This window comes from Caenorhabditis remanei, chromosome I (genome assembly GCF_010183535.1).
Source record: "Caenorhabditis remanei strain PX506 chromosome I, whole genome shotgun sequence".
NCBI classification, from domain to species: Eukaryota; Metazoa; Nematoda; class Chromadorea; order Rhabditida; family Rhabditidae; genus Caenorhabditis; species Caenorhabditis remanei.
In genome coordinates this window covers 13,465,329-13,481,858 of record NC_071328.1, presented here as the reverse complement: position 1 = coordinate 13,481,858, position 16,530 = coordinate 13,465,329, and the positions used below count along the sequence as shown (strand labels likewise).

At 37.5% G+C, this 16,530-nt stretch overlaps 4 protein-coding genes across 4 annotated transcripts; 2 read left to right on the top strand and 2 right to left on the bottom strand.

Annotated features, from left to right (window-relative positions):
- Positions 1–488: 488 nt before the first annotated feature.
- GCK72_002978 (uncharacterized protein) lies at positions 489–4,533 on the top strand (the record flags this gene model as incomplete). Its single annotated transcript, XM_003095594.2, has 5 exons — positions 489–533; positions 1,002–1,082; positions 1,398–1,490; positions 1,929–2,560; positions 3,900–4,533. 5 exons carry the CDS (start codon positions 489–491, stop codon positions 4,531–4,533), a joined length of 1,485 nt encoding a protein of 494 aa, XP_003095642.2.
- A 186-nt stretch (positions 4,534–4,719) lies between these two features.
- Positions 4,720–5,349, bottom strand: GCK72_002977 (uncharacterized protein; the record flags this gene model as incomplete). The annotated part of the gene is made up of 1 exon (XM_003095570.2): positions 4,720–5,349. The coding sequence occupies one exon, from the start codon at positions 5,347–5,349 to the stop codon at positions 4,720–4,722; it is 630 nt and encodes a 209-aa protein (XP_003095618.2).
- A 2,008-nt stretch (positions 5,350–7,357) lies between these two features.
- Positions 7,358–9,213, top strand: GCK72_002976 (uncharacterized protein; the record flags this gene model as incomplete). The annotated part of the gene is made up of 3 exons (XM_003095589.2): positions 7,358–7,437; positions 7,491–8,288; positions 9,063–9,213. 3 exons carry the CDS (start codon positions 7,358–7,360, stop codon positions 9,211–9,213), a joined length of 1,029 nt encoding a protein of 342 aa, XP_003095637.2.
- An 895-nt stretch (positions 9,214–10,108) lies between these two features.
- Positions 10,109–15,352, bottom strand: GCK72_002975 (uncharacterized protein; the record flags this gene model as incomplete). The annotated part of the gene is made up of 6 exons (XM_003095565.2): positions 10,109–10,238; positions 10,575–10,885; positions 12,378–12,683; positions 13,971–14,114; positions 15,119–15,256; positions 15,332–15,352. 6 exons carry the CDS (start codon positions 15,350–15,352, stop codon positions 10,109–10,111), a joined length of 1,050 nt encoding a protein of 349 aa, XP_003095613.2.
- Between the last annotated feature and the right edge of the window lie 1,178 nt (positions 15,353–16,530).

Here is a 16,530-nt window from a genome sequence, read left to right as displayed (position 1 = left end):
TCAGTTGTTCCCCTGAAAAAGATCAAAAAGTTAGTAACCCCTTTCTCAAAACTTGATTACCTCTGAAAATGAATCTTTTTCACTTCTAATTACCTAACCTAATTAGCCGTTAAGACATAAGAACAGGAATGTCCATTAACATTATGACATGCCATTCCAACTGTTCCTCTTCTCGTTCTTTCTCATAAAAACTACAAAGTACCCCCCTCCCCCTTCTCTATATCAGTATCATTCCATATCTTATCACTTTTTCAAATACGTAAACTACGAAAGCCACAGAGTGTCGAAATACGGGCAGATGGGCGGTTCCTCTAAAAAACTTATATAAAAGGGATAAAGAGAAAGTCCATCATCTTTATTTTCTTATCATCATGATTATCCAATCCCCGTTCCCCTTTTTCTTATCTTTTCTATCTCTCATCACTATTACCAATGCATACAACATCCTTGTCTATTCCCCATCTTTTGGTGGAAGTCATACTAATTTTATGGCCAGATTGGCGGATACACTGACGGAAGCTGGACATAATGTGGTATGCCAACTTTGACAGCTTGTAGCATTGTTAACTTTGAATCGTTTTACTCAAATTTAACATCACTGTGTAGATCAAGAATAGGGCTACATTTTTGTAGTTGATAACTTTTTGATAGCTTTTCACCCATTTGAGATATGCGCCTTTAAAGATGGTAGCTATCAGCTCGCGCGCGGCAAGAGAGAGGAGAGACGAAGAGAAGCGAGACGCCCTCCTTTTTTTGCACGCTCTCTCGCCCCCTGCTGTGGTGCCTATCTTTAAAGGTGCATATCTCAAAAATGGGCGGAGCTATCAAAAAGTGGTCAACTGCAAAAATATAGCCCTATTCTTGATCTACACAGTCATATAAAAATTTTGCATTGAGATTTTTCTGGAAGCCTAAGACACTATCTCAAAGTTTACTTTGTTAGAAAATTGGGATTTAAAAAAATTATTTTTTTGCTTATTCACAACAAAATTTTTTTTCAGACATTTCTGATTCCTGTCGCTGATGAAGCAAGAAAAAGACAATTGGGAGTGAAGTTAACGAAGGATGTGGTGTTGGTCGAGGTAGGCTAACTTTGAACGTTTTTCCTGAGACTACGCTTTTTACAAATTTTTAAAATGTATGTTTTCTGGTAGATCAAACCTTAATCTACATTTTTGTAGTTGACAACTTTTTGATAGCTCCGCCCACTTTTGAGATATGAGCGCTCAAAGTCAGGGTGTGAGAGCTCACCCTCTCTAGTCGACCATTTTTAAAGACGTATATCTCGAAAGTGGGCGGAGCTATCAAAAAGTTGTCAACTACAATAATGTAGTCCATAAGTTGATCTGATTAGTAAACAGAAATTCAAAACGAGAAAATACCAAGAAGATTTCCAGCAAGACGCCGAAATGCGTCGTCACGTGAAACCAATCGACGATGATATGGAACAGTTTTGGACAACAGATATGGACTCATCGAATGCTGATACAGTGAGTTTTGATTAAAAACTCCGCCCAGTTGAGTGTGTCGGTAGAGCGCTTTTGCTGATGGGGACGATTTCCGACATTTTTAGCGTCATTTTTAGAAGACGATTTTGACCTAAAATGGTTAAATTCGTGTTTTTTTGTTAAGAAAAATGATAGTTTTTCTGCAAAAAAAGCTCAAAAATATCAGTAAAATCGAGTGGGCGAACAATTTTTTCAAGCGGATATCTTCTAGGCGGAAGGCTGAAAAAGTCTTAAAATGGGGAAAGGCGGAAGGCGGAATTCCGCTCAACCCTGTATAAAAAGAATCCGTCAACTCGGCCATCCCACTGACCAACCGATTACATTGACCATCCTACACTGACACCAAATTACTACGGGAAGAAGCCGGAATTCCGCTCAACCCTGTTTTCAACGTAAACTATCCCAATCTAAACATTTCAGATCTTCAACATGTTCACCGAGTCGATGACACTCTCCTGCGAGAACTTTATGCGTAACCGAGAAGTATTCGACCAGATGAAATCCCGTAACTTCGACGTGGGAATCTTCGAACCACTCTCTGTGTGTGGCCTCGGATTTATGCATGCTCTGGGAATCGATAAAATGATTATGGCATCCTCGTGTGCCCTATACGACGGAACAGTTGCCGCTATCGGGGAGCCATTGGATTTCAGTTATGTACCTGGGATGATGAGCAAATCTGGAGAGAAAATGAGTCTTTTCGAGAGACTTGAAAACTATAAAATGTCGATGGCCTCCTATAGAATGCAGTATAATATGTGGGATAAGGAAATCTCGATTGTCCAAAAAGCATACGGCGCCTCGATCCCCGACTGGCGGGATCTGATGCCGGCTTCCTCTGTGTTCTTCACAAATTCCATTCCATACGTGGATTTCCCGCGTACAGTAACCCAGAAGACAGTGCCAATCGGTGGAATTTCAGTGGATATGGCGGCGATTCGAGACCACAAATTATCGATTGAATGGAGTACTGTATTGGATGAGAGACCCTATAATATGTTGATTTCTTTCGGTTCGATGGTCAGGTCCATGGATATGCCCATTGAGTGGAGGTGAGCTTTTGGATCATGATTTTTACATCAAAATGACCATGAAAATACAATTTTTGACATTAAAATTCCCTCAAAACTGTATTTTCCATGCCAGAATACTGATTTTTGGCAAAATCTGAGATTGGACGAGTAGTTGTTGGTTAAGATGAGAACTATGAGAATAGGTACCAGGGTTCGACTCCACCAAGGGTCAATTTCTATGAATTTTTGTTTTTTTCTGATTTTAATTGATTTTATCTTGTAGATTAAAACATGGGCTACATTTTTGTAGTTGACAACTTTTTTCTAGCTCCGCCCACTTTTGAGATACGTGTTTTTAAACTAGACAAGTGATTAGCAAAAAAAAAGTTCATAACTTTGAAAGTTTGTAATTCAGTTAGATTTCATTATTTTTAAATTAAATTAAAAATTTTCTAGTAGTTTAAAACTAGCTCAATATTTTTGCAGTTGAGAACTTTTTGATAGCTCCGCCCACTTTTGAGATACGTGTTTTTAAACTAGACAAGTGATTAGCAAAAAAAAAGTTCATAACTTTGAAAGTTTGTAATTCAGTTAGATTTCATTATTTTTAAATTAAATTAAAAATTTTCTAGTAGTTTAAAACTAGCTCAATATTTTTGCAGTTGAGAACTTTTTGATAGCTCCGCCCACTTTTGAGATATGCGCCTTTAAAGATAGTAACGAACAGACTAAAAGGGGCTAGGGATGTGGGAAGGATGAGAGAGTGCAGAGAAGCTAGAGTGTCTGACTTCTCTGCGTCTCTAGGTGTTCAATTGAAAAAGTATCAAAATGACAGAACCCAAAATGTCTTTTCAAATTGTGATTTTCACGAAATCTGAAAATTCAAAAAAAAGTTTCAAAAAATGTGAAAAATTGGTTATTTTTGACCGTCTTTAACTTTGTGCTTTTCAGCCAAATCTTTACAAAATTAATATAATTGTGTAGATCTAAAATAGGACTACATTTTTGCAGTTGACAACTTTTTGATAGCTCCGCCCACTTTTGAGATACGCGGTGTCAACGTTGGTGGCGCAGAGAAGCGCGAGAGAGAGAGAGGAGAGGAGAGAGCGCAGAGAAGCTAGAGTGTCTGAATTCTCTGCGTCTCTTAGTATTCTGCTAGGGGGTGATTCCCACAATCAGTAAGGTCGAAAGGGGCGGAGCCTATTTTTGACTTTTTGAAAGTAAAAGTAGTGAGAATCGGGAAAAAAATTCCTCCATCGGATTCGAACCCGGACTCTCTGCGCGTCGGCTAAAAGTGTTACCGCCTGGGCCACTTTACCGTTCAACGTATTGACCACGCCCTCACTCCCCGACTGAAATAATCTCCAATTTATTGCAGAAACGGACTACTGGAAGCGATAAAATCGGAGCCGAACGTGACATTCATCTGGAAATACGAGAATGATGAATTGGAATGGGCACAAGGAGTCTCGAATATCCATTTCTCTCGATGGGTTCCCCAAACGGCCCTTCTGAATGACGACCGTCTTAGTGCGTTCATGACACACGGAGGTCTTGGATCAACGAATGAATTGGCTCATCTCGGAAAGGCGGCTCTCATGATTCCAGTATTTGCAGATCAGAATAGAAATGCTCGAATGTTGGAAAGGCATGGAGGAGTGAAGGTGATTGAGAAGTATGAGTTGGCTGATAAACACAAGATCCGATCGGCAATTCAATCGATATTACATGACAAACAGTATAAGGAGAAGGCCGAGAGACTCGCGCATTTATTGATTAATCAACCGATGAAACCGAAGGAACAAGTCGTCAAGTATACTGAATTTGTCGCCAGATTCGGTCCATTCCCTCAAATGGATTCTCACGGAAGGAAACTTTCATTCATCCAGAGAAACTTGGTGGATGTTTATTCTATTATTGGATTTTCTTATTTAATTGCATTTTCTTTTGTCTTTTATGTTTCTAAGTTTGTATTTGATAGGATTCCTGTGAAATTTGTCAAAAAGGACTAATTTTTTGAAGATTTGGTATAATTCGAACGGGTAAAATGTGAAATAAACTTATTTTAGATCAAAAAACTCATTTACGGAGTCCAGAACACCGTGGGAAAAACAAAACAAGATTTGACAGGAACTTTATTGAACGAGATAGAATACAAATGAGATAGAATACAAATGAGATAGAATACAAATGAGATATCAATAATTGTTTGAGCGTCTCTCCTCCGACATCTTCACGCTTGTTTCGTACAAATCGAAACGATCCTCCTCTGTCATATGTTTATGCTCCATGCAATGGCGTTTGAGGCTATCCTTGCTGAACAGTGTATTACCACAACGGTGGCACCAATGGATCTTTCTTCTTTTTTTTGAATTCGGATCGTTTCTAGAGGAATGAGCAACAGTTGGAGCCGTATGTCCTCCAGTTGGGTAGTTGTTGGACGGAGCAACAGTTGGAGCCGTATGTCCTCCAGTTGGGTAGTTGTTGGACGGAGCAACAGTTGGAGCCGTATGTCCTCCAGTTGGGTAGTTGTTGGACAGAGCAACAGTTGGAGCCGTATGTCCTCCAGTTGGGTAGTTGTTGGACGGAGCAACAGTTGGAGCCGTATGTCCTCCAGTTGGGTAGTTGTTGGACGGAGCAACAGTTGGAGCCGTATGTCCTCCAGTTGGGTAGTTGTTGGACGGAGCAACAGTTGGAGCCGTATGTCCTCCAGTTGGGTAGTTGTTGGACAGAGCAACAGTTGGAGCCGTATGTCCTCCAGTTGGGTAGTTGTTGGACAGAGCAACAGTTGGAGCCGTATGTCCTCCAGTTGGGTAGTTGTCGGTCATTCTGAAAATTTAATTTTTGTTAGTTTTTTCGGGTTGCTTTTCGGATTGGTGAAAGATTTTTGTTATTATTGGACAAAATCAGACATTGAGGGGAATTAAAATGGAAGGATCTGTGTTTCTGGTGCTATGTACAAACCTATAAACAAATTTATATTTTAATTGACTTTGAATGGCGAAAGATTCAAAATAGTACAGCTTCTGCTCAGAAATGGCAATCAAAAAATATCTGATATTTTTGACAATAAAAAACGTGGACTACATTGAAAAACACAGAGAGAATTGAATGCAATTTACCTATGATTAGCCAGTACCATTGCTTAACGATGTAAAAAGAGCTTCCTAGTGCCTAAGATATAATTTGGCGACAAAAAAGAGCAAAATAAAGGAAACAAAACAAAAAATGAGTAAAATGTGTAGCGTTCATCATATTTCCTCAAACGCGCGCCTCCTACCATCATTTCCCAAATTTTCGTGGTGTAGATCAAAACTTCTTTTTTTGCAAAAATACCTTTGGCGGGTCTAATTTTTTCAAATTCCTCATTTTGTATAGCAAATCCACAGTAGCATTAGGTTCGCTCTTGGATTTCTTCGTACAGTGATGTTTTTTTCTTTTCAACCCAAACTTCTGTATTTCTAACTATTGTAAGGAATATGTGTATTCCTTATGTGGCGGTTCCCGCACGTTGACCTGCTGACGCTATCCACATTCCACTGGTTCTCCCAAAGCTCCCATGTCACCGACGGGCTCCTAAGGAAACTGCCTTTTTCTGATGGCAACATAGTTCTCTGATGTATTCTCCCATACGAGCACTATGTCCCAACTTTCGTATCCTACAGTCCATCTCATCCAATCCCATGCCTTCCAATCCATTGAGCACTGTCTCATGGATCTTTTGCCGTTTGGTCGATTTCCACACACCGCCTCCAGGAGCCATCACGTCATGCTATATCTTCCGGACACGATCTCTATCTTCCCGGATCGACTGTAGTACAGCTCCGCCAACATTCTTCAATTTTGACTCGGTTTTCAAACGTCAGGTTTGGAAAGGTCTTTATTTTGCTGGAGAATTTATAATAGTCTTATTTCTGTAGAGTACACGGCACCGTCTAATTATCACCCTCCCTTATTTTCCCCCTTACCTTCTCATAATCAATCGATAGCATACACTCTCCCATCATGTACTCGACCTCACACTTCCCATTGTTGATCCTCTCCGAGTTAAAGACTCTCCAACAATCAATACACGCCAGGTGACAGCAAGCCAGGCCAGTAAGCTCCCCTGGTCATTCAAATATTGCAGTCCGTGGGAACCCGCAGCTCCGGGAATTTGTCGGATTCCTGAGGGATTGCATTAGCAGCTTTCACGAATTCACTGGTATCGTGGTGCTCGTAGAATTACCCTTCTCCTCCGTTTCAGTTTCAGAATAAGAATCGTTCATCTGAATTTCGTCGTCAGAATCGATGATTAACAATGGGATGAAGAGAGAAAAAGGTGGATTTTTAGGGTAAAGATAGTAAGATCGATGTGTCACGTTCACTGAGAGATGACATCGACCCCTCTCATCGGAAGGCCGAAGAAGCTCTGGGAAAACCGATTAACGCCTACAAAGACTTACGTAGAGGGAAAGTAGGGAATCTCATCCCCATCTCACGATCTCTCATCATTCACCGAAATTCCTCTTCTAAACTGGTGACTCCAGTGGCTGCAATGTGTGACGCCACCTGAATCCCCTGTTTGAAGAGGAATTGCATTGGATGATTGTGAGATGGGATGAAATAAGATTCCCATAGCTACTTTCCCTCTACGTAAGTCCTTGTAGGCGTTAATCGGTTTCCCAGAGCATATTTGGCCTTCAGATGAGAGTGTATCCTTACTCTAAAAACGTGAGAAAACATCTATACAAATATTGGAACATATGCGGGACGCTTGTACAAACAAAGATTAGATGTACAACTTCACCCCTCTCCTTTACTGGTAACCTCTTTAGTCATCTCGAGTCATACACGATGTCATCCGCCTTCCCTATTTTCTCTCTTCCTTATATTCCACTCAAACAAGTTTTAGACAATTTTGGACCGCATGCAATGTGAGTTTTTCTAACAATTATGTATAGTTAATATCTCATCTTTCTGTTTTCAGCATAAACATCTCTCTGTGCTCTCTGCGATCAAAAGCAGTAGCAATTTCATACAGAGGTTCATCCAAAGATGTTCAACTGGAACTCGGAAACTATTGCTTGCAACGTTATGAAAAGATGACCTTCTGTTGGCTTCTGAATGCAGAAGAAACGTCGAAAATGCGAAAAGACCGGATATTGGATACAGTAAGAATTGGAAGTTTTAGAAATGTTCCAGTTGAAATGGAAATGGGAGGAAAGGTTTTGACGACGTACTGGGACGATAGAATGGTCGGGCTGCTTGAGATAGGGAGTTACGCTCGGGAAATATTCAATCAGGACATCCATGAAATAAATCTTGGTGAAGAACAAGACCTCGGACAAGCGGTCGACTGGATTACAAATGTGCAAGGATCGATTAAAAGCTTGCATTGTGAATTTGAACCCACAAATGATAGTGTGCTCGATTATGTGTTGACCAATTGCAAGTACACTGAAAGTCTCTCCCTTCACGTCAAACCATCGGATGGTTATTGCCCTGCCGAAATGCCTAATTTTGATATAGATTATTTATATATTTTACCAAGTTTTTGGATCAAACAAAATCATTTATTGACGATGAATTGTAAGTATATCGTGCTTCAAGATTCCAAATTGGGCAACAGGGATATTAATATTTTGGTGCAACATTGGATGAATGGAGGATGCGTTAAATTGAAAGAATTGTTGATCACTGTTGAAGTATTGATCGATTATGAAGAGATATTGGAAGCAGTGGAACATACAGTTAGAACTGAAGACACCTTGAGAGATTATGTAAAGTGAGTGAGAAAGGTTATCAGCATTGGGAACCTGAATTTGGATCCTGGGGATTACTGTAGGCTCAGATCCTGAAAGATTGGATCCTGGGGATTACTGTAGATTGAAATCCTGAAAAGTTGGATCCTGTAGGTTTCTGTAGGTTACTGTAGGTAAGATAACCAAACCTTGGATTTCACTCGTAGCTACAGTATTCTTTAGGGTAGTCCTGACTACAGTAAGCATAACCAATATGAATACTTTCTGGGTACTGTAGCTGAATCCTAACTACAGTAACCCTTAGGATCCAGGATCCGGCATTTGTATCTACAGTAACCCTTAGGATCCAGTGGAAAATTCCCAACTTTGACAGTGTATTTCGGTGTCACCTGATTGTTACGATAAACTCAATTTTTGTATGGGTTAAACAGAACAAAAATAGCACATCATTTTTGTAGTTGACCATTTTTTTGTACGGACACTACCATGGAAGTTACAGGTCATCAAAGAAATGTATCCTTGAAATCGATTAATTTCAGTTTCGGAGCTTTTCACTTTAACAGCCTGTAACTTTGCTGCTTTTGTCCCTACAAAAAAATGGTCAACTACAAAAATGATGTGCTATTTTTGTTCTGTTTAACCCATACAAAATTGAGTTTATCGGACAATCAGGAGACACCGAAACACGCTGTCAAAGTTGGTCATTTTCCACTGAAAACAGCCAAAGTTGATAGTATATTGAGAATATATTAGGTTGTGTGGTAGTGGTATTCCAATAAACGTTCATCATTTTTCAGTCATGAAAACGTTCTCCTCTCTATCGGAAGCAGTTTTGATATCAAGCGATCGACTGATGGAACCACGGCGACTATTGAAGACGACGGTGTAGACTCGAAATGGTTTTACATGGCTGTTTGGCCAGACTTCGTTGGTAATTCATGCCATTAGCTCGTCACACTTCTTACAACTGCGCTCCACTGAAATGCCCTTGAAAAATGTCTCTTTTTCTCTGCGTCTCTCAATTTTGCACACAATTTTCTTTGGTTTCGGTAGAGCGCGGTTGTAAGACGTGTGTCGTGATAATAACAATCTCGATATCAATCTCTAGGGGTGAGTACTGAAAGTAAACGCGCTCCACTAGATTTGGAGGGAAATTCAAAATTTAATTTTTTCACTTCGCTGTTTAGTTATGGTATTTTGATACTTTTTTTTGCTTTTTTGTACTTTTATTTTGTTCAATTGTTCATCTTGTTTTTGTTAAAATGAATATGTTTTTATTGCTTTTTGTTCGAAAAAACGACGAAAAATTCATAAAAATTCAAGATTTTTTACTTTTTCAAATATTCAATTTCCGAGAAAAAACCTCATTTTTGAAGTGCCGAATAATTTTTGATAAAGAAAAATGCAAGCAAAAAACAAACAAAAACAATTTAGCCTCTCAAGGAATCGAACCCCTGACCCTCCGCTCCTCGGTCAGACTCCTTATCCACTACACCACCGAGAAAGAGGCATGGCGGAAACTCAAGCTTGTGATAAAAGTGGCGTCTCCCCCTCTTTCCGCTTGATCGTTCTTTCTCAAATAGCTATTTTAGATGCGTTTCAGTTGGCAAAAAAACTTAAATTTGAGATATATTTTATTTGCTACAATATATCAAACCATACATAGAGGTATTTAGAGACAAGAAAAGTGCATTACAAATTGAACAAAAAAAACAAATCCTCCGCTCGCCAGACGGAGAGAAATATGAGACAAGAAATCAAAAAATTTCAGAAAAAAGGTACAAAAGAACTGTCGGGAATGAAATGAGGATAAAACAATTGAGTTCGAATTATCGATTGATTTCTACGGAGACGGTCCATTCATACACATTGCTGTCAGTGGTTTCACGTGTCCATCCCATTGAGCCACTTTCTTACTGTTTATTACATCCCAAATCTTCACTTGATTATCGTTGCCGCCAGTGAATATGTATCTGCAAAACTTGAGAGTGGAGATGGCCTAACTTTTGCGAAAATTCAGCCATCAAAAGACAAAAAACCATTTTTTTTTCAAATTTTTTGACAAAAACCGGTCGAAATCACTCATTTTTAGTTTGGTCAGGCAAATGCAGGGTTACGGTAGTACGGTATCAACCGCGCTCCAATAGACTTTAAACTAATTTCAATATTTTCGTTTCGCTGCGTCATTGTGGCAATGTGATACACAGCTTAGAGCTAGAAATGTTGAAAATTGGAAGAATCCACGTTTTCTGAGTGGCCGAGTTGTCGGATCCTAGGCCAGCACCACTTCTTTTTCCCCGATTTCTCACCTTCCTTCGGACGAGAAGATTGCATCCCAATTCCATCCACATCCAGTATGAAGAGTTGCCACTTGTTCCATACTCTCCGAATTGAATACGTAGACGTCTTGCTCTGATCCAGAGGCGACAATCCATTTCCCATCGGGAGAATATCGACAAGACAGTCCGTGTCCGTGTTGGATTCGATGATGTTTATCCTCATCCCGTAGACATCCATACGTTGCTGTGTCCTGTTCGATTGGAACAATCGGAGATTTGAACATATCGAATGAGTGGGATTCCACTTGACGAGTCATCAGATCCCAACACAGCAGACGGCCCTGGAAAAATATAGATTTGGGCGGTTTGGAGAAGAAAATTAGATGGAATTCGATCCGGATTTTCGAAATAAAAGGTTCGAAAATTTTTTTAGACTTATTAGCTCGACACAGTTCTTACAACGGCGCTCCACCGAAATGCCCTTGAAAAATGTCTCTTTTTCTCTGAGTCTCTCAATTTCGCACACAATTTTCTACGGTTTCGATAGAGCGCGGTTGTGAGAAGCGTGCCGTAATAATAAGTAACAAAAATAGTGATTTTTTGATTTTCCCCCAAAATTTTTTCTAATTTTGTACTAAAAACAGGTTTCTGGGCGTCTGTCTTTGAAATACTCACAGTTTTCATACAAATTCCAGATTTTTGACTCCGAAAAATTCATTTTTTGAAAAAATTCGTTTTCGATTTAGTACCGAAAACATTTTCGGTAATAAATTTTCGAAAAAAAAGTTTTTAAAAAATTTATTTGCTTTTTCTTCAAGCGTCTGATAGTGAGCAAAATTTTTGTCAAGATTGTGTAAACTGACAAAAATCGAAAAGAAATTGAAATTTCGATCAAAATCTGGACTTTAAGTGCTAATTTTGTTAATAATTGCTGATTTTTGAATTGGGGACTAGTTTTCTCTTATCTGGATCTCTAGGCAATCAACCGGACAGTTTTTAACCTGGACCTTTTGAAACCATGGCGTTTTGGAACCGGAAATGTTTCAAAAAAGGGATAAGACTGAAAAAATATAAAAAATTTGTATTTTTGACAGCCCCTCTTTTTCCTGTAATTTTTCTATATGTTGATCGAAATTTCAGTCTAAAATTGATATTTTGAGTGTTTGAGCGTTATTTTTTCCAAAGTTGGAAACAAAAAACCGAAAATTGACAAAAATCGATCAGCCAGACCGTTTTTAATAGGGTCGTTTCAAAACCACGGCATTTTCGAACCGACACGCTTTGGGACGTTCCAGAGAAGGGAAAACCCAGAAAAAATATTAAAAATTGAAGTTTTCTATGAATTTGTGACCGTTTTCCCTCTTGTTCCAGTAAAAATTTTAAATTTTTTTAAATTTTTTCAATTTTTCATCAGAAATGTGAACATTTTGATGATTTTTCAGAATTTTTAAGAATTTTTGATCGAAATTTCAGTCTAAAATTGATATTTTAGTGTCTGAGCGTTGAAACCACGGCATTTTCAAACCGATACGCTTCGGGCGGTTCCAGAGAAGGGAAAACGCTGAAAAATAGCAAATTTTTGAAATTTTATTTTAATTTTTGACAGTTGTCCCTCTTTTTCCAGTAAAAATGAGCCAATTTTTCAATTTTTTTTTAAATTTCAATTTTTCATCGAAATGTGAACATTTTGATGATTTTTCAGAATTTCTTTCAGTTCTGAATCGAAAATTTGACTTTTTTTTTTTCAAAAAATTCGAAAAAATTTGAAATTGAAAAATTTAAGTTTTCTATGAATTTTTGACCGTTTTCCCTCTTTTTTCTGTAAATTTTTACCTTATTAGTGACTCCAGTCAGCTTCTTTCCCGACGGATGTACTGCCAACCTATGCACATATTCTTGAATTTTCAGATCATCTGGCATGGGAAGTCTCATGAACATATGATTGACGACATCCCAAATCCATACGTGTCCAGACATTGTCGAGATGAAAAGATCTGTCTGATTGATATTCGGAACCATACTAGTCACTCCATTTCCAGAAAACGAGAGAAGTCGATTCGCTACGAGTTGATTACTTCGCATCTCCCAGATACGGCACACGCCGTCCTCCCCTCCTGTGTACATCCAACGACCGGCTGCCTGGAAAATTTTTTTTTAAACTATTTTTTTGAAAAAAAATTGTCAAAATTGTGAAAAAAAACAGTTTTCGAAGCTAAAATGCGTCAGCCAGCCAAATTAATCTTTTGAAGTGTAAACTTATCGATTAGATATTTAAAAGCAGATTTGTACCTAAATCTTCAACGGATGGAACCCTATAGCCGACACGGTCAAAGTCGCTGCTCCATGTCCCATCAACGTAATTCTCCATAACTGACTCCTATCCTCAAATGCTCTCTTGCCATACAGTCTCACATGATGCCCTTCCAGCTCAGAAGCCAAAGTCTCCGCCCATCGAATAATCCAGTATAAATACCGTTCCTATTATCTCTCTTGACTTCTTCTTCCCTTCTTACCCTAATAAATCTGTCTAAAACCCAAAAAAACGTCTACTCTACAATGTTCGTATTCACCGATACTTCTTTTGACTTGAAGAAACTGTTTGACTTGAATGAATTTACTCGCTTTGGTTTTTGGCTTTAACGTTAAGTGCCCGTCACGCGGTTGCCTACCAGAGATGTTGGGAAGTGAACATATTCTTATCCGGGAGTCGGAAGTCGGAATTAGATTTTTTTCGAAAATATTCCAAATTCCATGAGAAAAATCATAAAACTCGCTGAAATCATTGGAAAATTGGTTTTTTGCTGCAGAAAAGCATATTTTCTATCCTATTTGACCATGTTTTCATGCATTTGTGCGAAATGTATTATTCCTAAATTTCAGTGTTGGAATGACGGAAGTCGGAAGTAAAACTCCTTATCCGGAAGTCGGAAGTCGGAATTCCCAACAATTGTACAATTGCAACAACACTGTTGCCTACTGTTCCTCATACCCCCTCTAGATTTTTCTTGTAGATCAAATCTCGCACTCCATTTTTGTAGTTGACAACTTTTTGATAGCTCCGCCCACTTCTGAGTTATGCGCCTTTAAAGATGCACTTTTTCAGGCTCCGGCTCATTTCGCCATCAGACGTTTCCGCCCATCCTTCATTTCAAAAACCGCATTTCGCTCAATTTTGATGGGGGACTAGGTTTCTCTGGTGTTGGAATACTAGGCCACCAGCGAAGTGAGAAAACTGGCGTCTGGATTTTGACAGAATTAGGGTCTTAGACCATCGAAAAACGCTATTAAATTCGAAAATCTCGTGAAGGACTAGTTTTTCCGAAGCTTGGATTTCTAGGCCAAAAAATGGTTTTCCGTTCAAAAATTGTGATTTTTGACTCGAAAATTATGTTTTTTTTACAGAATTTTTCATTTATTTCTGCTCACCTCGAATCCGACGACCGTCACATTCTTCGGCAACTCAATCGTCGCTTTCGGATCTTTTCCAGACGAAACATCATAAATTCGGACTCTTTGCCACGCGCCGACTGCCAAATCACGTCCCGTCGATGTGAGACTCATCGCGTTCACCTGAACGAACATTTTTCACAGAAATTATAAAATTTCATCGATTTTCTTAAAAATTTTATTCGAAAAATTCGAAAATTTGGTTTTTCTAGTCGAAAAACATCGTTTTTATCGAAAAAAAAAATGCGTTTTGAACCAGTTTGAGGGGAATTCTTCAATTTTTTAATAAATAAATAAATCGATGCGACATTTCATTAAATATTCAAGAATTTATATATTTTTTGATAGAAAAATCCAATAAAAACCCGTTTACGCCTTGAATTTCGAGTTTTTCAATTTATTTTAAAACCAAAAGATGGCGCGACTCCGGCGCGTTTTCTCGCGGTTACGCCACATCAAAATTTCATTCAAAAAATGGTTTTTCTTGTTAAAATACCATTGTTCACCGTTTTTATCGAAGAAATTCACATTTTTCCGAAAGAAATATGCATTTTGAACCAGTTTGGGGAAATTTTTCGACTTTTTTTTATAAATAAATTAATTTTTGTTTAATTCTTTTATTATTTGACAGAAAAATCTGGTCTAGGATTTCGAATTTTTTGATTTTTGCAAAATTTCGTCAGTTTTCTGAAAATTTTTATTCAAAAACATTCAAAAACTTGGTTTTTCTTGTTAAAAATATTGTTCTTCACCGTTTTTATCGAAGAAATTCACATTTTTTCGACAAAGATATGGATAACCAGTTTGGGGGATTTTTTGGAATTTTTTATAAATACATAAGCTTTAAAAAAAATCCATTCAAAACCAAATTTTTGCCGTGGATTTCGAGTTTTTCTGCTCCAAATTCTCAAAAATCTTTTTTTAATGAAAAAAGTTGAAACTCAATTAATTTCTATCGTTGTTTTCAGATGTATTGGACAAAAAACATCCAAAATACTAATCTTCATCGGTTTTTTTTAATAAACACCAAAAAAATGTTTTTTTTTTCCTTGAAAACCCTTTTAAATGAGTTTTTCTGGAATTTTCAGTTTTCAGTGTGAATAAATATTCTGTTTTTTCTCTCCAACCTGTCCCTCATTATGTTGAATAGTTCCAATCGATTTTCCAGTCGATAATTGCCATAAACGAATGGTTAAATCGTAAGAAGCAGTGACCAGAAGAGCATTCGGAGTGTTGTCGAATGGTGGCGGCGTGTCCGATGAGCTCTGTTATCGATTTTTATCAATTTTTACAAAAAATGGAAAAAAAGTTTTTTCTAATTTTTCCAGGTAAAAACTCACTAATTTGTTTCTCCAGGCCATTTCCGTCCCAAAGATTGGACTTTTCTCTGAAAATATATCATTTTATTGATTTTCTAGAACTTTTGAGTATTTTTACAATTTCAGAGCGAGAAAATATGCAGAAAATCTATCAAAAACAGCTTAAACTTCTTCTCCCCCATTTTTAAGGGTTTTTCTCTTATTTTCAATGCATTTTTTGTTATTATTTATAGAAAACTAATTTTTCATTGAATTTCAACAATTTTCACTGAAAAAAGCAAAGAAAATGATGGATTTTGAGTGGGAAACGGCGAGTTTTCATGTGGTAATGCAAACGCGCTCCATTGCGAAATTGCATTATTCAGCGGAAAAATTGGAATTTTCAGCGTAAAAAGCTTCTAAAAACAATTAAAAAGCGATTTTAGCGAGATTTCACTGAAAAATTGAAAATTCTGATGAAAAAAACACCTAGAAACTGAGTTTTAGTAGAGTTTGTTGTATTTTTAAGCGAATTCTTGAGAAAAAACTGAAAAGCATCGAATTTTGGCATTATAAACTCAGAAATATCTGGATTTTTATTTGAAAAAAACGATTTGTTTGTTATTTTTATGATAACAAATTCAAAAAATCGACAAAAAATAATTTTTTGAAGTTTTTTTCCGATTTCCTTTGAAAAAAAATATGGAAAATTTTTTGCTTATTCAAAAAAAAAGAGTTGAAAAGCTTCAAAAAAGGATAAAATTCAGCAAATTCTACTGGAAAAATAGCAAATTTCGATTAAAAATGACCCAGAAACTGAATTTTCGCAGATATCTGATTTTTTTTCGAATTTTTGAGCAAAAAGCGAGAGATCCGAACATTTTAGAGTTAAAAATCTGTAATTTCTGTAATTTTTTCAGAAAAACTCGAAAAAATCAGCAATTTTCTCTTTTTTTGAAAAAACTCTCTCTGAAAATCAGTGCAAAACCATTTATCTCACTAGTTTTCAAACACCGCACAAAAAGAATTCAATTAACACATTATTACTTCGAAATGATATCTGAAAAGGGACAAAAAGAGAATACAATCTTTTTCGAATTTTCTTACGGGAAATGACTGTACAGGTAGGGGGACGGCAATGTAGCAATCGCGCTCTACCGAAAAAGCTGAAAATTGAGCTAAAAACCTGATTTTGAGCTCATTTTTCGTGGAATTTTCAATAGAACACACTTTTTAGCCAT